The 22,202-nt window shown below is 41.3% G+C and overlaps 1 protein-coding gene, 1 non-coding gene and 1 pseudogene across 2 annotated transcripts in view; 1 reads left to right on the forward strand and 2 right to left on the reverse strand.

Annotated features, from left to right (window-relative positions):
- The first annotated feature begins 1,277 nt into the window (after positions 1 to 1,277).
- On the forward strand, positions 1,278 to 2,477 carry LOC103745209 (annotated as a pseudogene).
- Positions 2,478 to 3,792: 1,315 nt separating this feature from the next.
- On the reverse strand, positions 3,793 to 3,864 carry Trnaw-cca. Its single transcript has one exon. It is a non-coding gene; the product is annotated as a tRNA-Trp (tRNA).
- Positions 3,865 to 12,090: 8,226 nt separating this feature from the next.
- Znf624 (zinc finger protein 624) overlaps positions 12,091 to 22,202 on the reverse strand; it is a 35,973-nt gene continuing 25,861 nt past the window's right edge. Inside the window, exon 6 of the mRNA XM_029570423.1 lies at positions 12,091 to 16,116. Within this exon, the coding sequence (XP_029426283.1) occupies positions 13,898 to 16,116 (2,219 nt within the window). The 3' untranslated portion in view covers positions 12,091 to 13,897. The remainder of the gene's footprint in view (positions 16,117 to 22,202) is intronic.

Here is a 22,202-nt window from a genome sequence, read left to right on the forward strand (position 1 = left end):
TACCTTCTTTTGAGTTGATGGCCAGGGTGGCCAAAGGGACTCCCAGATAGTAACCCAGCATAGAACTGGGAAAATGAACAGCAGACCCCAATCTTATCTAAAGGAATATTGACAACTGATTGCTGCTAGATGAGGAACAGCTGACATTCCTAAAACAAAGACCTCTAGATAGGCTGACTAGATTCACCAGAAGGGCAAGTAGTGGGGAATGGCTGGGGGTGCCGACAACACAGCAGAGAGTCACAGGGATATCAGAGTATAAGGGCTCTAGTAGGCGGAGGAGGCTATGGGAGGGTGCCATTTGGGAAGTGGGTGTATAGTTGAATACGATGGTTTGGGATGCTCTGTGTGATACACACACACATGCGCGCACACACACACAAAAATCAACAAATTTTTAAAAATGTATTATATTTGAGGAGGAAGCATGGAAATTTGTCATGCTAATTAGTAGAGATGATAAACATTACCATTGGAATCTACCCGATGACTTTATAGACTTACACAGGTGCCAAGGATCCAAGTGCAACCGATTATGACTAGTAATAATCAGATACATACAGATTAAAGATGCATGTACCACCATTTCAGTGTTAGTAGCAAAAACAATCATTCTTTCTGAAAGGAACAATATATTCTAAAATGAAATGGAGATCTTTTTTAAAGGTTAAAAAACTCATTCAATTCTTTTTTAAAGAGTAAAAACTCACTCAATTTTATGTCTTACAGGGCTTATACTGAGTGCAATATTGTATAACTTTATTAATTCAACTGTGAACCTAGAAACTTGCACTCACTTGTGAAAGAGATGTACTCTTGCTCTGGAGGGTGTTACTGAATATGTTAAAGCTGTAGTGAAATGCTTCTTCTAATTGTGTAGTTATTAGAAATTAAAAATAATGATTAAAAAAAAAAAGAAGGAATTCCAAAGCTTGAATTCACAGAGATCCACCTGCCTCTGCCTCCTGAGTGCTGGGCTTATCAGTGTGTGCCACCATGCCCGGCTGAAAGTCAGTGTGCTTTTAAGGGATGGTCAGAAACAAAGACCTCTTCCTTCCCTCTGAGTTATGCTTGTTCAGCATGCTCTCTGAAACAAATCCTCCTTTCTATTTGCTTCCAATCCAACTGCTTAGACATAGAATGCAGTTGGCTTAGCATCTGTCAGGAGAACCAGTCACTTAAGACAGAGAAACAGGTCAGGTGTCCCTACTTGACTGGTGTTAAGGAAGCAGCCTCAGTGGAAAAGCGATGAGCCGAGAAAATACCCTCTTCCCGTCATGCCTCTGGGAGATATAATGCATACTACTGTGCTTGCAAACACTGTGCTTTCCCCCCACACATTCACACCTGTTTACCTTGCCTCTGAGAAACAGATATGTTCTATGCTGAAAGGAGAGCGAGCAAAGGGCAGCACAGGATTCACCCATTTGGTGATAATCACCCATCATAGGGAAGGGTAAGTGGGATTACTGGAAAAAGTCTAAAATAAAAGAAAAAAAAATACAGAGAGAGAAATATGCTAGAGTTCGATCAGTAGCGGGAACGGTGAGTGGACCCCAGAGAGCCCTGAACAGCCCCACCGCTATCCCGGCCTAGTAGTTACCATCACACCTCGAGCGGAGCCGCAGCTCCCGCAGCAGGCCCCAGTCACCGTTACCTTGAGCGGTGAGGCCGAGACCCAGCAGCCGCCAGCTCAGCACCACGGGCAGCGGCTGGGGCAGCTGTGGTCACCGCGGCCTCCCATCCGCAGGGGACAAGGTCATCGCAAGGTAGGTTTTGGGAACAGTCAAAAGGCTCAGTGTAAGGAACGGATATGGTTCATCAACAGGAATGACACCAAGGAAGACGTATTTGTACACCAGACCGCCATAAAGAATAACCCCAGGAAGTACCTTCGGAGTGTGGGAGATGGAGAGACTGTGGAGTTTGAAGACGTTGGGGAAAAGGGTGAGGAGGCAGCAGGTGTTACAGGTCTGGTGGAATTCTAGTTCAACGCAGCACGTTCCCAGCAGATCGTAACCACTGTCGACGCTAACCACGTGGTAGGGGTCCTCCACACCATGACCAGCAGAATTACCAGAATGGTGAGCGTGGGGGAAGAATGAGGGATGGGAGAGCGCTCCCGAAGGCTAAACCAGCAACGCAGGCCCGACCCAGGCAGAGGGTCCCACCTTACCACAGGTGAAACCATGGGGCGTTGACCACAGTATCCCAGCCTTCCTGTGCAGGGAGAAGTGATGGAGGGTGTGACAACCAGGGTGCATGGGAGCAAGGGGGACCGGGGTTACAGACCAAGATTCTGCAGGGGCCCTGCTCGCCAAAGAGCTAGAGAGGACAGCAGTGAAGAGGAAAAGGAAAATCAAGGAGATGAGATCATTAGAGAACCCTAAACCACAGATGGCAAAAAGACAAAAGCAGCTGATCCACCAGCTGAGAATTCGTCCTCTCCTGAGGCTGAGCAGGGCAGGGCTGAGTAAACGCCGGCTTACCAATTCTACCATCACCCCATTTAGTCATTCAACAAGAAGAAATGAGACTGGAATTCCATCAATAAGAAATGAAAAAAGATTGGAGCTGTTTCCATGTTGTGCAGTGCTCATGAAGGAGCACTCAGATCCCCTGGAACTGGAATTATGGACAATTGTTAGCCTCCACGTGGGTGCTGGGATTCAAATCTGGGTCCTCTGCAAGAGCAGCCAGTGCTCTTAACCACTGAGCCATCTCTCCAATCCAAATGAAAAAATTTTACAATTGTTTTCATTTGCTTTTTAAAATTTAAATATTTGTTTATTATTTTACTTTATGTATATGAGTGTATTACCTGTATGTATTTAAGTGCACCCATAGTGGGCAATGTCCACAGAGATCAGAAGAGGTCAACGAATTCAATGAATTCCCTGGAACTGGAGCTACCAACAGTTGTTAGCTGCCATGGAGTTCTGGGAACTGAACCCAGGTGCTCTGCAAGAACAGCCAGTGCTCTTAACTATTAAGCCATATCTCCAGCCTGTTTTCATTTGCTTTGTTTCTGGGCCCTTTATCTCTGCTGTCCTCCACAGCTCGAAGGGTGTGAGCAAAAGGAATTTATCACAAACATTTTGGTCACATCAGTCTCAACTTAAAAACAAGTGTGAGTGTGAGGACCTGGTTCAAGCCCCAGCACTGCAAACAAACCAGCCAAACAAACAAAACTCAGAGAATTTAATTTCAATATAATTTTAAAGTTAACTTTTGGTTAGGTATAGTGGCACAAAGAACAAATATGGTTCAACAGGAGTGACACCAGGGGAGATGAAAGTCATCTTTAATACTAGCGTGTAGGAGGCAGAAGCAGGCAGATCTCCGTGACATGGAGGTCTGTCTGGTCTACATAGCAAGTTCCAGACCAGCGGGAGCTACAGGGAGACTCTGTCTCAAACAACAACAACAACAATAACAACAACAACAAAAAAAAAACTTTAAAATTTTAAAAGAAATTGCTTCTTTTTATATGTTTAAAACAATGTATACAAATATGCTAGCACTGAGCTACATGTCCAGCCTCTGTTTAAAAATAATTCGTTTCATTTTTCAGCGAACTGATTTTGTCTTTTGCTTATTTTCTGAAGTGCTGGTGGAGGTTTTTGTGTTTAAAAACAGGCCCTTGTGGAAGTGGTGAAACCTGAAGTCAGCACAGACAAGTGGTAGGTAAATCATTCTGTATATTTGAAAAACGCCACTGCTTCTCGCTTTCTTCTAGCACATGCGCACAGCACACCGTGCACATTAGTTATGAAAAACAAGTGCCTGTGATGACCTCGACGTGATTTGAACACGCAACCTTCTGACCTGGAGTCAGATGCGCTACCATTGCGCCACGAGGTCACAAGTGCCATGAGATTTTTGATCTTTTAAGACTCCTGGCGGCTTCCACGCAGCTTCTTGGCTTCAACTCAAACAGAAGGGAGTGAAGAGCTGGGTGCGGAGCGGAGCCCTGGGCGAAAGCTGGACGCCCAGGACCCCGACCAGCAACGCTTCCCAGCGAGCCCCGCTGCCTCCAGCCTGCAGGACAAACCGCGGCTGAGTCCGGCAGGTGAGGCCGGGGAGTTGCTGCTCAGAATCGCTGCGCAGCCATAAGCCAGACGAGAAGATGCTCTGCTCCCAGCAGCTCCTGTCCCCACCACCAGGGGACAGAAGGAAAACTACTGAAAATTCACCCAGGTTGACTGTAACAGTAGAAAACCAGAATGCGGGTATTTCTTCCCCTGCTTTAGTTATAAAGCTTAAACTTGCTGAGAAATTGGACATTATAGAAAGAAAATTATAAAAATGACAGCCAATAAGCCCATCCACCTCTGTAGGCATTTTGGTGCTTTTCTTTCTTTTTTTCTTCAGATTTCCTTCCCTTCGGGTATACTCAAGTGTTCACGTGTTTGTGAAACTTTGCACAGTCCAGGGACAGAAAAATAGCACAAAACTAAAACACAGCTTCATGGGTTACTGCAAGGCAAACACAGTCTCCACCAGCAGCCAGGTAAAGAATCAGAGTGAGGCAGCCCTTTCCAAAGCCTCCAGGCAGCAACCACAACCTCCACCCCACCTCCACCCTCCTCACTCACTGTGCTTATGGCTCCTGTGCTGTGCCTTATGGTTTTAAAGACACATATGCACCCATAAACACTATAGTTTTGTCTGATACGTTTGTCACTTTTAGTCCCCCGGAGGTTCACATCCATCTTTTCCCCTCATCCTCCCTCCTTCTCAGAACCTGTCATCCCCAGGTACAGGAAGGTACAGGGGGGAGCAGGCCATTAGTAGATCTTCCAGTTGAATCATGTAGTTAACATGGTGTCTGCTGAATTTCTCTGCTGTAAAGTTACTCTTCTTCCTTTTAAATTAATAAATATTGGGTGTGTGTCTGTGCTATCAGACTATGCAAATTTCTTCTCACTCTTGCACCCACTAATTTTAGTATCCACTTGACTGCAACAATTACTGTTGTTTTTGACAATGGTGATTTCCTATTTCCCCATTCTCATCTACATATTATATATTCAATTATTTATTTATACCAGATAAATAATTTGCACTGAAAGTGTTTCAGTTTCAGCCATTATAAGCTCCTTCTGGTTGGTTCAGTGTTCTGACAGGATGGCCATCCTTTTGTTTTAAAAAAAGAGTTTAGGGGCTGGAGAGGTGGCACTGGCTGTCTTTGCAGAGGACTGGGTTTGTTTCCCAGCACCCACACGGTGACTAACAACAGTCCAGGTATTGCTCACATGTGATGTGCTTACGTGCATGCAGGCAAAACTCTGACATACATAAAAGATAAGTAAAATTAAAAAGTAGTTTAGTTTTTTTTTTTTTTTTGAGGCAGGGTCTCCCTGTAGCCACAGTTGGCCTGGAACTCACTATGTAGACCAGGCTGGCCTTGATCTCACAGAAATCCACCTGCTTCTGCTTATGAGTGCTGGGATTCAAGACATGCACCACCATGCCTGGCTGTATTTCATTTTTTAATGTATATTTTTATTTTCTAAATTTACATTTGTTTTCTTCACAATAAGAACAATTAACACAACCATATTTTAACAATTTAATCACCCTTTAAATGCAAGATAACATCTTTTCTTGTTAAGATTTAATAATATATTTCTTTTGCACACAGAGTAATATAAAACATTACCCAAATCCTGAATGCTGCTGATCATAGACACTAGTGTCTTCTGCATCTGTATTGCTACCTTGGTAAGATCTCATCAGTTTAATGGCAAACTTAGAGAACAGCTCAGAAGATAAACATTAACCACAGGTTTCCACACGTAGACACGCTGGAATAGCATGGTGAGCAGGTGTAATCTATGGAGTAATAAAAATGCTGCAAACACCTGCTAATTGCTGCCAATAAGAAATTTACAAAACTGGCATAGTCCAGGCAAGTTTAGCAGTTTATTTATGATAGTCATAAAATTGAGCTGCTGAAACTTGTCCAATGAAACATCGACTTGCACACACAAATGCGAATGGGAACATGACCAATACTTGATTTGTGTCTCCTGTTTTTCCACTTGAAGCTATATATACTTGGGGTTGGAGAAGTGGCTCAGGGGTTAAGAGCACTTGATGTTCTTCCAAAGGACCCAGGTTAAATTCCCAGCACCCACATGGTGGCTCTGTCACCATCTTCTGGCCTTCACTGGTACTATATGAATACCAGGAGACATACTGGCAATCCAAACATTTGTACAAATAAAAATAAATAAAAAAAAGAAGTTATATATACTTAAGTACTTCTTGACTCCATCAGGAAAAATACCCTAATATTCAGAAATACCAATAACAGAAAGAGCAGAATTTGGGGGGGGTGCCTTTGGCATGTTTCCTCTTGGAGTGGACCTAGAAGCACATTTTCCACATGTGCAAATGTCTTGTTACTCATTTGCAATGGCTAGTCACAGGTTGACATCTTCCAAAAAGGCCAACCAGACAGAGCTCTCTTGGCTTTCACTTGGCACCACCGGTCACACTGTGGAAGTACAGATCAGCTTTGAAATTCCAGCAGCTACTCACACCAGACTCTGGAAGGGGAGATTCAGTGGACTTGGGATACCAGCTAATGTTAGGGAATGCCACAGTGCCAGGCAGGTATTGGTGAGGCTCATTCCTTCCCTTAGTGAAGGGTACACTCATGCAAGCAGATTTTATGGCCAGTTACTTCCTAGGTGCTTTGCCTGTGTTGATTTGCAGGAGTCTATTCTGTTCAAGCTAAGGTCTAGAGTCTCTTAGTCACCTCTCTTCTGTTTTGGTTAGAGCTCAGGGAGCTGGAGGCAAGCTGGTGTTAGTAAGTGGCACAGTGGTGGCTGGAAACAGTGCCACCTCTTTTTTTTAACACTTCTTAATGGGGCAAGACATTCCAAGCTCACCTTGGGTTTCCCCTGTCCCAGCCCTAGAAGTCACTGTTTCTCCAGAGAACCCTGTTTCCTGTTGATGGATCTGGGTATTAGGCATACTCATTGCAAGGTAGTGGGATTCAATTTTCCTTATTTGTGATTTCCCCCTGACAGTGAGAAACAATCTCTCATTAGCCGTGTGTATATGTATATTGTATTTAAAATGCAAATGAGCATATGCTTTTATAAATGTATGTACATTTATGTGTGTGTTTTGGAATTACTGACCCATAGCCTGGGGAATTAAGGTTTGCTTAGAGGACTACATTGTATGTGTACAGTTCTATTTGTTTGAGTTTGTAGTAAACATTCTGCCTTGTAAACTTGTTCTGTTCTTTTCCCCAAGCCCTTTACTCTTGGTTATGCTCTTTGTAATACAGTTAGTTAACTTGCTACTTTTGTATTTTAGACAGAGAGGGAGAGAGAGAGAGAGAGAGAGAGAGAGAGAGAGAGAGAGAGAGAGAGAGAGAGAGAGAGAGTAGCTAGCATGGGCTTTAAATAATTTTCCTTAACTTTTTACATGTGCTATGCTACCATAATTGTGTCAGTGCTACACAGAGGCATGTACTTAAAATGTGTCACTCCCTCATCATATTGATTATTCAGGCCCATTTCCCCTTCTTTCTACCCTACCAATCTCCTTGCAGGAAACCAATCTATTTTCTGAATGATCCTTCCTGAACTTTTTTTTTTTTGTATAAGCAGGCTGATACATATTTATATTTTTTCTTTTTCTTTTCTTTCTTTCTTTTTTTTTTTTTTTTTTTGTCTTTTTGAGACAGGGTCTACCTGTAGCCCCAGCTGGCCTGGAATTTGCTATGGAGACCAGGCTGGCCTCGATCTCAGAGAGATCCACCTGTCCCTGCCCCTGGGATTAAAGGTGTGCTCCATCATGCCTGGTCCCATGTTTTTATTCTTACATAAAGGATTGTGTAGCATAAACACCTTTTGAAGTTAAGTTTTTCTCTCCTTGCCTATCAGTTTGTCCTGAAATCACTTGCTATCAGGTCATTGAGATCTTTCATTTTTCCACGTCTGGTATGTATAAAATATGGCATAGCCAGATACTTTCCTATAGTTTTTGCATAATGTCTTCAAGATTCATTCACATTGCCTTATTTCATGCCATTCCTTTTTATTGCTGGATGTATTCATTCACCAGTTGATGGGCATTTGGTTTCCATTTTTTCCTCATATTAATGTTTCTGTGAACATTCTCATGCGTATTGACTTCTAAGCTGTGTGTGATGAAAATAAGAGAAATTCTGAAACAAGGAGAGGCTAAAAGGATGAGCCTAGAGTTCACTGCTCCAAGGTGGGGACACCTTGGAGTGCCCTTGAGATCTCAGAAGGACAGACTTCCAATGGGAATGACTAAGGCACACCAGCTTTAACAAGACTCAACTTCAGCTGTCACCCCTGGAATTCCACCTGCCAAGATGAAACTTAAGTGAGAGATCTCTAGAAGCTTTTCATCTTTGATGTCTGCATCAAATGAAATATTACAAATCATGTGGGGGGAAATGAGCAATTTACTAGATAGCAAGAAAAAGACATAGAAACAGATCCAGAAGTGATGTGGTTTATTGCAGTTAATAGTTAGGGACTTTTATTTTTTAATATTTTATTTATTTATTTATTTAATGTGCATGAGTGTATTATTTGCATGAAAGTGCACCTGTATTGTACAATGCCCACAGAGGCCAGAAGAGGGTGTCGGATCCCCTGGAACTGGAGCTATAGACTGTTATTAGATGCCATGTGGGTGCTGGGAATCGAACCCAGGTCTTCTGCAAGAAGCCAGTACTCTTAACTGCTGAGCCATCTCTCCAGCCCCAGCAGTTAATAATTAGGGACTTTTAATAAACATCATTCATATAATCAAGAAAAAAGAGAAAAGGATGGAGATTTTCAGCAGATAACTAAAAACAACCTAAAAATGATAAAAATTCCAAAAATAACATTCCTGACTAAAATGAAGAACTCAAAATACAGCTTTCATAGATTAAAAGTAGCATAATAGATATTAAGTAACAAAAAAACAAGTGTAAAGTATCCAGTTTGATCCAGAAAGATCAAAATAGTGAGAAAAAAGCAGAAAACTGAAAGCCACCTCTGGGGCATGATGGAAAGTTCTAATACATTTGTAACTGGAATCCTGGAACAAAGGAGGAGAAGGCAGGAGGAAGCAACAGTTGCAGAATTCTGGCTGAGAGTTCCCCACAGGGATGAAAAACACTGAGCAGAGTCTCAAGAAGCTCCACCAACCTGGAGTGTGGATGAAACACAAAAGATGCGTGCACTAGGCATCTCACAATAAGATGAGTGAGAACCACGCACAGGTAGAGAAAAACAAGCTAAGGCTCACGCTCTTCCTTTCAGGGCAGGGTATGTGTGCTGGATCTCAGCCAACAGTTCCAAGAAAAAATGCACCAAGAATTTTGACCCAACTTCTAAAACACATTTAGAGTTTCACTGTTACTGAATTATAATGGATCCCAATCCTGGGCTGCTGGCTACGCTGTTGAACAGAACAGCTCTTGCTCCAGCTCCCCACTGGCCATCACTCTCACATTAGGACAGACTGTTGGCAAGTCAGGGTCTGTGATCTGCCATTGAGCAATTTAATGCTTCACCCAAAAGGGAGAATATAATTTCACAAAATAAAAATGCCTTCGGCCTTGGAGGTTGTTCTGCATTACCTGTCCTTCTGTGACCTACATGGCTGTCCTATACAGGGCACTGGTATACCCCACGAGCTGGATATAGCAAGTTCAGAGGACACATCGGGGCCTTGGGGATGGTTGGAAATCTGGGAACCTGACTCTGCACAGTCAGTCTGCAGCCCAGTTCCTGCTATCCCTTTAGCTCTCTGTTCCCCTCCACTGGCTTTGGCCCCTAACTGTGGCCTGCTGGTCAGTCTATGCATTTTGCTATTCTCATCTGTCTCTGAGTATCTCTGTAACACTCTCCAAGTCACTTTCACTCTGTGCATCTTGAATTTTCCAGGCACCACTTGTGTTCTGAGGGCTATGGCTGGGTACAAGGATCCATTTCTGGTTTCTGGGACATCTGTCATCTGCCCTGTGGTTATCTTAGTGCCAGTGAGTCAGAGACTGGGGCAGAGTCTTTACAGCCTTCTGACCACAGACAGAACATGTTGACAGTTCCCAAGTTCTCTCTCTCTCTCTCTCTCTCTCTCTCTCTCTCTCTCTCTCTACTCTCTCTCTCTCTCTCAGACAATCAGGTTGACCTCGAACTTGGAATCCTCCTGTTTCTGCCTCTCAAGTGTGAGGAATATAGGCATGTACCACCATGCCCAACAACAGTGAATTTTTAAAAATTTTTACTTGTATGTTTGTATCTGTGTGTGTGTGTGTGTGTGTGCGCGCACACACACACACACACACATTTGCTATGGTGCCTGTGTGTGGAGGTCAGAGGATAACTTTCAAGAATTGGGTCTCTGTTCCACCATATGGGTTCTGGGGATGGAATTCAGATCATCAGGCATGGTGGCAGGCATCTTACCCACTGAGCCATCTCACTGGCCTGCAGGAATCTTTATACTTTAAAATGACTGAGAAACTCAAAGAGCTTTCATCTATGTGGTGTGTCTACTGGTATTTACAGTATTTAAAATTCAAATTAGAAAAGTAAAAAACATTTGTTAGCCCATTTAAAAATAAGCTTTTAGCCAGGAATGGTGGTGCAAATCTGTAATGCCAGCACTTGGGAGGTGGAAGCAGGAGGATCAGGAATTCAAGGCTGGCCTCTCCCACGTAGAGTTACAGGCCACTCTGGGCTACATGAGATGCTGCCTTAAAAAACAAAACAAAACAAAAAACAAAATAACAACTACCCCCCCAAAATAAACCCTAAACCACATCACCCAAACCCACAAATAAAATATCTACATATTGCAAAAATATTTCAGTGAGATAATTTAAAAATAAATTGGTGCAAAGAGTGGCATTATTTAAAAATTTTTGCAAATGTCCCCTAATTGTCTTAGTTTGCTAGGGCTGCAATAACAAAAATACCACAACATGGCTTAAACATCAAGAATTTTAAGACCAGTCTGGGATATATAGGAGGACCTTTCTTTAAAAAAATCCAATCTAGCTGGGCGTGGTGGCACACACCTTTAGTCCCAGCACTTGAGAGGCAGAGGCAGGCGGATCTCTGTGAGTTAAAGGCCAACCTGGTCTACAAAGTGAGTTCCAGGCCAGCTGGGACTACAGGGAGACCCTGTCTCAAAAAGACCAAAAAAAAAAAAAAAAAAGCCTAGCTATTCTTCAGTTTCCCTGAAACTATCCCCACCCCATAGAGACCATGAGTTCCTGACCTGTTTAAGAGAAAAACAGCGGTGAACTTTAACTGACTTATGTAAATGTATACTTGTGTTTTAACCATGATGACTGGTTCTCTGTATTCCTGCTATTGCAACCTTTCTGAACATGTATAAAAGGCTCTTACAAGCTGTCTTCAGGGCTGCTCTCTGTATTCACTCCTGGAGTACAGGGACAGCCCAGCCATTAATAAATCCTTCTTACCTCAACTTCGACCTCGTGGTGTGGCTTGGTTTCTGGGTCACAATGAGATATGACTTCTTCAGCATCTAGTTCAGATGTGTCGTGTAAGGTGGATGGAGTATCATGTCCATGGTCTAGTAAAACTTCCTGGTAACTGGTTTATAACCTCTGGGTTCCCATTTTGACTCCAGGCCTTTCCTAGCACTCCCAAAACTTCTGAGTACTGATTTAGGGACTTCTGAGGATTTATTTTTGCTATTCCTCTCTACGCTTGACATAGGACATGAAGTTCTGAAGATGTGCATAGAAGCATCTACCAGAACAAGTCCTTTTGGAACCACGTTGAAAGTGGAACTACTTTCTGAGATGGCAGGCATCTGGTCCACACCTTGGACAAAAGTTTGAGATATTCTTCAGATATATTTTTCGTTTAGAATTTCAATCAGCTCCAAATGAAACTCAGGGTAAGAGGAATAAGATGCTGAGTTGCTTCTTTGGAACCTACATAGCATCTGAACCAATTCCCATGCCCTCACTTCCATGAGCACCCTGTTCCCACTAACAAACATCCAGCACCTAAAAAGTAGTTTCTGGTATACAAAGTTGTACACTAAATTGACCTCACAAGCAAAAAGGTTTTTTCTTTTTATTTAAATATTACACACGCATTCCAAAGAAAAATTCAAAGTTACAGAAAATTACAGAAACGTCAAAAAGCATCTGATGGTCTACCAACTCTGGAGCAATTATTAACTTTCTGGGACTACTTTTTCATCTCTCTAAATGATTCACTTAAGTATATAACATTACATACAATTTTATACTTCACATGCCACATTCACATTTTTCTATGTTTACAGTCTCTTGACCTTTTATCCTTTTTCCTTCCCTGCCTTCCTTCAAGGTAGCCAATACTGACAGCTTGATATACTTTCTTCCATATCTGTCTTTCTGCAAATCTAGTCACACATGTGAATACATAATGTAATTACTAACAGAATGAGATCAATGAAATTTTATATACACATATCTATTAAAACAAAAAATCATTTATCAAAACATTATGGAGAAAATATTGATGTTAACTAGCAGATCTGTAACTTATTTTAAAATTATCCATCCTGTCCCAGAATAGGGACATAAAAAAATTTATCCAACCATTGTCTTAACTGGTACTTTGTTTACAGTTGTGACTTCTTTTCTGCTCTATAAAACAATACTTCAATAAACATCCTTATTTGTTTATATTCTTATACTTGATGGTACTTATATTTCTATTGATCAGATTCCCAAGTGAGAATATTGGGTCAAAGGATATTTTAAACAGTATATAACTGCTGGGTTGCTGGTGGAAATGTAAGTTATGCAACCTTTAAATAAGAGTACATGGCTTCCCCAAACTCTACTCACAAAGAAAGGTTAAATGTTGCCAACTCTATGAAGTAGAAGGTTCAGTCCATTTTAAATTTGCATTTCTCTGAGTACTATTTAAATTAAAATCTTTTCATAGGTTCATGCTCATTTGAAGCTGCTCTTCTATGAGGAACAATTCTGTCTAGACAGGTTAAATGTAAATAATAAAATATCAAAAATTCCCAAGCAAATTTAGAAGATCATGTATAACTTAGGGACCAAAACTCAATAAAAAATATTTTTTTAAAGCAAGAACCTAGGCTGGATGTGGTGGTTCATGACTTTAATCTCAGCATTCAGGAGGCAGATCTCTGTGAGAGCTAAGCCAGTCTGGTCTACACAGTGAGTTCCAGGCCAGCTGGGGCTTCAGGGGGACCCTATCTTGAAAACACACACACACACACAAAATCAAGAACCTAAAAAGATACAGATATTTTACTATAAAATTAAAATGTTGTGACTTTATAAAAGTATACAGACAAATGTTAGATTAAGAGGAACGTTTGCTACACAAGTGACAAAGGAGTGATATAGAAAATACACAAAAGCACCTCCAGATTTGTAAGAAAATACAAACCCATAGAAAAATAGACAAAGGTCTATAAAGGCAAATAACTTTAATTAAATGATTAAAGTATGAACTCTGGATAAAATTTTCATTTGTCCATTACTTGTTTTTTTGTTTTTTTGAGACAGGGTCTCCCTGTAGCCCCAGCTGTCCTGGAACTCACTATGCTGACCAGGCTGGCCTTGAACTCAGAGATTTTCCTGCCTCTGCCTCCCAAGTGCTGTGATTAAAGGTGTGTACCACCATGCCCAGCTTGTCCATTACTTTTATCTACTGTGAATTTTCTTAAAATTTATAAGAATTCAAACATTAAAAAAAAAAGAATTCAAACATTTACAGAGTTTTTCTTTAGTGTACAATATCTGGTCAATTTCTATTGGAAATTTCCCTATATTTATTAAGCATAGCTTACATAATTCTTATTGCCATCCAGCCAAATGTCTCACTATTCTCTATATCACCTGAGTTCCTCTTTGATGTATTGTTTGATGTACAGTGAGGCGTGAGCTACTCCTGAAGGCTTTCTCACACTCATTACATTTATAGGGCTTTTCTCCAGTATGCATTCGCAGGTGTACAGTGAAGTCTGAGTTAGTTCTGAAGGCTTTTCCACATTCTTCACATTTATAGGGTCGTTCCCCAGTATGAATTCTCCTATGCAGAGTTAGCTGTGACAGAGTAATACAACCTTTTCCGCATTCCTTACAGGAATAGGGCTTTTCTCCAGTATGTGTTCTCCAGTGCACTGTTAGGTATGAGCCCCTTCTAAAGGCTTTTCCACACACATCACACTTATAGGGCTTTTCTCCACTATGGATTTTCTGATGTTCAGTGACATGGACCATCTGACTAAATGCTTTTCCACAGTCATTACACTTGAATGGCTTCTCTCCAGTATGTATTCGCTGATGAATATTAAAGCCCGAGTTACTTGTGAAAACCTTTCCACATTCGTTACATTTATAGGGTTTCTCTCCAGTATGCCTTCTTTGATGCACAGTTAGTTGTGATGTATTAGTGAATGCTTTCTCACATTCATTACATTTATATGGTTTTTCTCCAGTATGGGTTCTCTGATGCACAATAAGATATGACTTAGTCCTGAAAGACTTTTCACATTCATAACATTTATAGGGTTTCACTCCAGTATGAATTTTCTGATGCTCCTTCAGATTTACCATTTTGGTGAAAGCCCTCTCACAGTCAGTACATTTATATGGTTTCTCCCCAGTATGAATTCTCTGGTGTACCGTTAAATGTGATTTTATTCTGAAGGATTCCCCACATTCATTACAGAGATAAGGTTTTTCTTCAGTATGAATACGCTGATGTATGATGAGAGATGAAGAACGCATGAAGGCCTTTCCACACTCATAACACTTATAGGGCTTCTCTCCTGTATGCATTCTGTGGTGTACAGTTAGGCATGAATAATTAATAAATGCTCTTCCACATTCATTACATTTATAAGGTTTCTCTCCTGTATGAATTCTTTGATGTTCTGTGAAATTTGCTATGCGGTTGAAAGCTTTTCCACATTCATTACATTCATATGGTTTTTCCCCAGTATGAGTTCTGATATGTACAATAAGACTTGAATTGCTTCTATAGGTTTTCCCACATTCATTACATCTAAAGGGTTTCTCTCCGGTATGAATTCTTTGATGAACATTAAAAACTGTGGTATTCTTGAAAGATTTTCCACACTCACTGCATCTGTATGGTTTCTCCTCTGTATGGGTCTTCTGATGTACACTAAGATACGACTTATTCTGAAAGGCTTTTCCACAATCATTACATTTGTAGGGCTTCTCACCATTGTGAGTTTCCTGATGCCTTGAAAGTTTGGATTTATCACTAAATGCTTTCCCACACTGGATGCACTTATAGGGTTTCTCTCCAGTTTGAATTTTCTGGTGCTGATTAAGTCGCGCACACTGGCTAAAGGATTTTCCACAGACATTACACTGATAAGGTTTCTCCTTAGTATGAATTCGCTGATGGGCCATAAGTGATGAAGAAGCAGTGAAGGCTTTTCCACATTCATTACACTGATAAGGTTTTTCACCAGTGTGGATTTTTTTATGTTGACTGAGATATGAGGGCTGGCGAAACATTTTCCCACATTCATTACATTCAAATGGTTTTTCTTTAGTGTGTGTTCTCTGATGTTGAAGGAGTAATGATCTATAACGAAAGGTCTTTTCACATGTGCTACATTTATAGGGCTTTTCTTTATCGATTTTTTTTCCCAAAGAAAATTCTGAAATCTGCTTTATGGTTTTGGTGCCATCTGTATCCTTGCAAATTATCTTCCCCAAATGGGTGTCTGTAATCAAATATAAATTCTCTGTGACATTTTCCTCATTTATTTGACATTTGCTGTAGGATTCTTCTATGACTCCTGGATCTGGAAAAAGAAGAGATCCAAGTTTAAAGTCTCTTTGAGCAGCAAGAGCTTTTTTGTGTGTTCCTATTCTTTGACTCAGATGACTCTTCTGAATATTTTGCAATTTCAGTATCTTATCATGCCATTTCCAAAATCCTCCCATTCTAGAATGCCATAGATCATTATCTGTCAGTTTCTTTACTATGGTCTTCTGTGATAAATCATCTTTAAAAATATCCTCTGATAGCATAGTATTCTTGGTTGCATGTTTGGTCTCCATATCTAGGAGGAAGGAAGAGAAAAATCAAATAACTTTTATTTCTAAGCTGGGAAAAGTCTCACCAAACACAATAATAAAAAGTAAAAAATGAACTTATAAGTATATGGTTTTCAATGCTTGCCACTTTATTTTGTTTTTATTACATTTATTTATTTACTCTTGGGGGGTTGCATTTTATTCACGTGGAGACAAGAGGACAAATTGTAGGAGTCAGTTCTCGCCGTCCATCACGAGGGTCCTGGGGATTGAATTCGGATGGTCAGGTTTGGCCTCAAGTGTCCTTACCTACTGAGCCATCTCACAAGCCCTTAATTTTATTTTCTAGGAAGAAGGTAGAATTGAAGAAGGTAGCTGAATAAAGGACCAAAGAAACAAATTTATGTATGCATGTATGTATGAGACATGTATCCCAAGCTGGTCTCAAACTGAATATGCAGTCAAGGATGAACCTGAACTTCTGATCTTACTGCTTCTACCTCTAGAGTGCGGGGATTATAAGCATGTACCACTAGGTCCAGTTTTTATGGCACTGGGGATTGAACCCTGGGCCTCATGCATGATAGACATATACTGTATCATCAGAGCTACAGGCTATATTCCTAACCCTGTAAATTTTATTTTTCAGAATAGTAAATTTAAGGAGATTTTTCTCTATTAAAGCTCATTTAAGGGGCTGGAGAGATGGCTCAGCAGTTAAGAACACTGGTTGTTCTTGCAGAAGACCGGGGTTCAAATCCCAGCACCCACATGGCAGCTAACAATTGTCTGTAACTCCAGTTCCAGGGGATCCGAAGACCTCTTCTGTCCTCTGTGGGCATTGTATGACACAGGTGTCCTACATGCAGGTAATACATGCATACACAAAAAACAAAACAAAACAAAACAAAAAAATACCTCATTTAAGCTGGGTATGGTGGTGTATGCCTTTAATCCCAGCTCTTGGGAGGCAGAGGCTGGTGGATCTCTGTGAGTTTGAGGCCAGCCTGGTCTACATATCGAATTCCAGGCCAGCTGGGGCTATAGGGAGAACCTGTTTCACACACACACACACACACACACACACACACACACACACACAAACAACAACAAAAACAACAAAAATAAAATGAAACAAAAATCTACCAAAATATTCACTCAAGCTGGGTGTAGTGGTGCATGCCTTTAATCCTGGCATTCCAGAAGCAGAAGCAGGTAGATCTCTGGGGTTTAAAGGCCAGGCTGCTCTACATAGTAAATTCCAGGAAGCCAGACCTACATAGTGAGATTCTTTCTCAAACAAACAAACAAACAAACAAATTCCAGGGCTAAGGAGTGTCAGTGGATAAAGTGCTTGCTGTGCAAGAACAAGAACCTGAATTCTGATCCCCAGGACCCATGTAAAAGAAATCTGGGCCTGGCAGCACATTCCTTGTATCCAAGTGCTGGGAGGTGGAGACAAAGAGGATCCCCAGGGCTCACTCACCAGCCTGTTTACCCAATCAGTGCATTTCAGGTTCGTTGAATGATCCTGTCTCAAAAAATGTGCATACTGAAACCTACTATTTTATAAGTTTCCGAAATATATATTCATATAAAAGAGTTTAACTGGAGTTACCCTATACAGGGGATAATACTCCTTCCAAAAGCCATAGGTTGCCAAATAAAAATCCCAGTACTGGGTGTAGAATACCTCCCCTCTCAAGCTGTTGGTCAGGGGTGTCTTGGAGACTCCTAAAATAATACAGGCCATTGCCGTTCCTCTGGGTTGCTCATCAGAACTTGATGGCAAGACCCTTATGCTGAAGACACCACATACTTTGGTCATAGAACATGGGGAAATCAAGTTGGTACTGATCAGGAAGCTTTCTCCCTGGTGGCTAGCTTTCATAGTGCTAGAAGGCCCTATCTAGGCTGCTGGGGCGATAAAGCCATCAACAGTCTTACTCAGTTGTGAAGCTTGTGAACTACAAAAATGAAAACACTGAAGTCTAGGCTGAATCTAGCCTCTGAAACTAAAAGTCAGTTGGCCTAGTGCTGGCTCCAAGAGTTCCGTGGTTCTTGGCAAGAGTGCTATTTGACGAAGTTCCAGCCGAAAGCCGATGACTGCTGCTCTTTTGGTGCATATCCCTTCCCCAGTTACTCCTGGTTTTTGTCATTTGTATATCCTTCTCTTCTTTAAGTATTCTGATAACCAACTCTGATGATGGAATGGGAAACTAAACCAGGGAAATCTCTGCCTTTAGCAGAATTATTATGTTACTGAAACAAAATGAAAGTAATAAGATAGATGACTTCCTCCTATGACTATGATCTCGTTTGGACGTGCATTTGTGATTAATAATGAGGCTTGGTTTCCCCCCAAAGGAAAAGATAGCATGCAATAGATGCCCTGCTGCCTTTTACAGGAGTTTATGACTTTTACCCTAAACGAGGAACTATTGAGACTAAAGTTTGGTATAAGGAAAAACTATTTGGCTTAGGGAAACTCCCTCTTGGATAGAAAGATTAGCTAGGTCAGTAAAAAGCTGGTGGTGCATGACCTCTGAAGAAAAATTGCCTATTCTTTTACAAAGACTAAAAGCGATTCAAAAAGCCCTTAAAGATAAATGGCAACAAACTAATAAAGGATATTGAAATAGAGAAAATAATCATATGACTCAAAGAGTACAAAAAGTTCAGGAAGAGATAGCAAAAGGGAAAGGAAAAAGATAAATTGGAAAATTGGTTAGACAATAAATAAAGAGTTGGTTATTCCCATTCCCATGAGAAAAATAGTTCTCTCAAATATACACACCTACCTGTAAATATTAAATTCAAAGAATTAAAGGGCAAATGGGGACAGACTGTCTTACACTTCTATGGTAAAATAGAAACTGCAAGGCTTAAAGAAAACAATGAAGACATTGCTTGGCTGTGTTAAGGAAAGGTTAATCATTGAACTTTGTACTTTCCTTTTACTGTGATTATTGAAAATTATTGTACACTGAGAAATACTGTGCAAACTCATGGTTGATTTATGGTCTGATGCTTTACTGCTATTGTAAGCTTTCTAATTATAAATAAAGGTTGTAGAAGGCTGCTTTCAAAAGAGAAGCAGAGACAGAAGTAGAAAAAGAAAGAAGATATTCGGGCTGACCTCCCCCAGCGGGTCAGTCAACAGCCTCTACTAGAACTGCAATTGTGGTTTCTGGTATAGTCATTTCTACCCCCACAGTTACCTTCACCCCTTCAGGCCCCGGACTCAGCTGGAGCTGGACTCCGGCAGCCTAGGGTATGGGAACAGAGAACAAGTATGTCAACAGGCCACTAGCTGCCATGAGAATAGGTCAGCATGTCCTTGGTTGTTCCTGCTAACCACAGATTTTTTTTTTTTTTTTTGGTCTTTTTGAGACAGGGTCTCCCTGTAGCCCCAGCTGTCCTGAATTCACTATGGAGACTCACAGAGATCCACCTGCTTCTGCCTCCCGAGTGTTGGGATTAAAGGCGTGTGGCATGCGCCACCACACCTGGCAACCACAGATTTATGCCTTTTGTACTATATGTTTGACTTGCTTGTGCAAAATGGGAACTGTTGTGGGGCTCTCCACCCCTAAGCTATGGAAACACTTGGAAACTTAAACATCTCACCCTGGATGTAGTTTTTCTGTATAAAAGCCTACCCTAACACCGACAGGGCACTGTACTTGGGTTCCAACACCCTTGTGCAATCACTGACCAGCTAATAAAAGACTTTCATTTGGCAAAACTTCATCTGAGTGGTGTTCTCTGTTATAACACCTCACAACAACATGGCAAGATAGGCCCTTGGGTGCAATAGTGGTATGAATGCTATGGGGATAACTAGCTGCTTTCTGGTTAGTTTTAAGGCTTGATCCATAGGAAAAACACATGCCTGGTACTGTGAATCTGGCCAAGAACTCATGGTTTGGGACCTTATAGGCTCCAAGGGTAAGACTCCTACTATTATTCTACTAAATAGAATATCAAGTTGCACTCTAAATTTGTATCTGTATACTCCTAGGTTAGTGCAGCTCTCAAACTTTATCAAAGAAGTTTTTGTGCAGTGGATGGTGGTTAGGGCAGAAACTCACAACTGGTCAAAGTGAAGAGATAGTGGAGTGCTCTATCACAAATGGGACATCTATATCACATCTATATCACAGTCTCCCTTTAAGCCTCAGGGATCATTATTGGAAGAGGGGGGTGGAAAGACTGTCAGACCCAGAGGTCAGGGAGGACCAGAGTAAAACAGTGTCTTCTGGACATGGCAAGACCATTGCACTCATTAATTCACAGATGTTGTGGTTGCCTACAGAAGACCTGCACAAAAGCAAGCCAGCCAGCGTTCTAGCAAGAAGGTGGGGAGGGGCCCACAAATCCCTACCCCTAACTGAGGAGCTACTGACTCTAGGGGAAGGAGAGTCAGCTTTCTTTAAGTATGTGGCCCCTGGCAGGTTGACCATGCTCTAGTGGATAGCTCTATACCCATGAGTATACAGGCAGCACACAATGAACTCTGCAGTTTATTTTTAAAAAGAGGACATGAATTTTGGGGTGGTGGGGGTGTAGTTCTGGGAGGAGTGCATGTGTGCTTGTATATATCACTGTGTATACACACATACACCCCTCCACACTGTTGGGAGCTATTAATATAAGCACAACCATTATGTACACTGAGCTGTGGCAGGCTTGCTTATTTACTTTATGATCTTTCACCTTGACTCAAGAGTTTGTGTTTTGCATACCTGTACCTAATTGTTCTGCCAAGTCAGGAGGAATGTGTTGATAATTTAGGGAAGATGGTTACTTGGTGGAATTCACTACAAGTATTTGACCGTTCCTTGACCCTCAGATACAGGTGGAAAAAAGAGCTGTTGAAGCTAATTGAGCTAAGCAAACTGCGGCTATCTCTGATGTTCTTCTGTATAAAAAGGAGGAGCTAAAATAAACCGGGGCTGCAGTCTCTACTGACGGTCCTCCCAAGCATCTTTTCTCTGTCTCCTGTTTTTCTTTCAATCCTCACTCCCCCTTTCAGGTGCTGTTCAACTAAGGCCGGCTGGCACCGGCACCACACACAAATTATTAAAAAGGGGCTGGGGAGATAGCTCAGTTGGTAAAGCGTTTAATGTGCAAGTATGAGGATGTGAGCTCAGATCTCCAGCACCCACATAAAAAGCTGGGCAGTTGTGCATGCTCAATTCAAGTGATGAAGTAGAGATAGGGAGGATTGCTGGGGTTTGTAGGCCAGCCAGTCTAGACAATTAATGAGTTCCAGGCTCACTGAGAGATCTTGTCTCGATAAATTTGGTGGAGAGGGATTGACGAAAACATATGATGTCCATTTGTGGTCTCCATACAGATGTACACATGTGCATGTGCATAGCTGCACACACCAAATTTATAGACATCCACATGCACACACAAACACATATAAACCATTCAAAAATCTTCTAGGTCTCATGAATATTTCCTCCTCCCTCCTTCCTCTTCCTTCTTTTTAAATTTAGGGCTAGAGAGATGGCTCAGCGATTAAGAGCTGTTGCTGTTCTCCCAGAGGACTCAAGCTTGGTTCCCAGAACCTGCATTGGGTGGCTCACAACTGCCTATAAAGCCAACTCCGAGGGATCTGACACTCTCTTCTGGCTTCCATAAGTACTTCATACATTTGCATTGTATTACATGCAGACATACACATAAAAGTTTTTAAACTTTAAAATTTTAAATTAATTACAAGAGAGCATACATGAGAGTACATGTGTCACAGTGTATGTGTGGAGGCTAGGGACAACTTTCAGGACCTGGTTCTCTCCTACCATAGCTTCTGGGGACTGAGCTCAGTCATCAAGCTTACCTTACAAGTGCCCTTACCAACAGAGTCAGCCTGCCAATCATAGTCTTCTTTTTAGAGTCACCGTCTTTATGGAGTCTTTTATTCCCTGTCCTCAGCCCTACTTTCTATTTGCTCTCATTCTTGCTTTGGTTGTGAGGGCTTCTCAAATTTCCCTAGTAAAGTAGTTTTTCAGGTCCATATTCATATCTTTTAATAGAACCTTATGGATGAAAACACTGATTTTCAAAAAATAAGTCAAACAATAAACTAGTTAGTATT

This window comes from Nannospalax galili, unplaced genomic scaffold, assembly GCF_000622305.1.
Source record: "Nannospalax galili isolate Female #2095 unplaced genomic scaffold, S.galili_v1.0 scaffold1283, whole genome shotgun sequence".
NCBI classification, from domain to species: Eukaryota; Metazoa; Chordata; class Mammalia; order Rodentia; family Spalacidae; genus Nannospalax; species Nannospalax galili.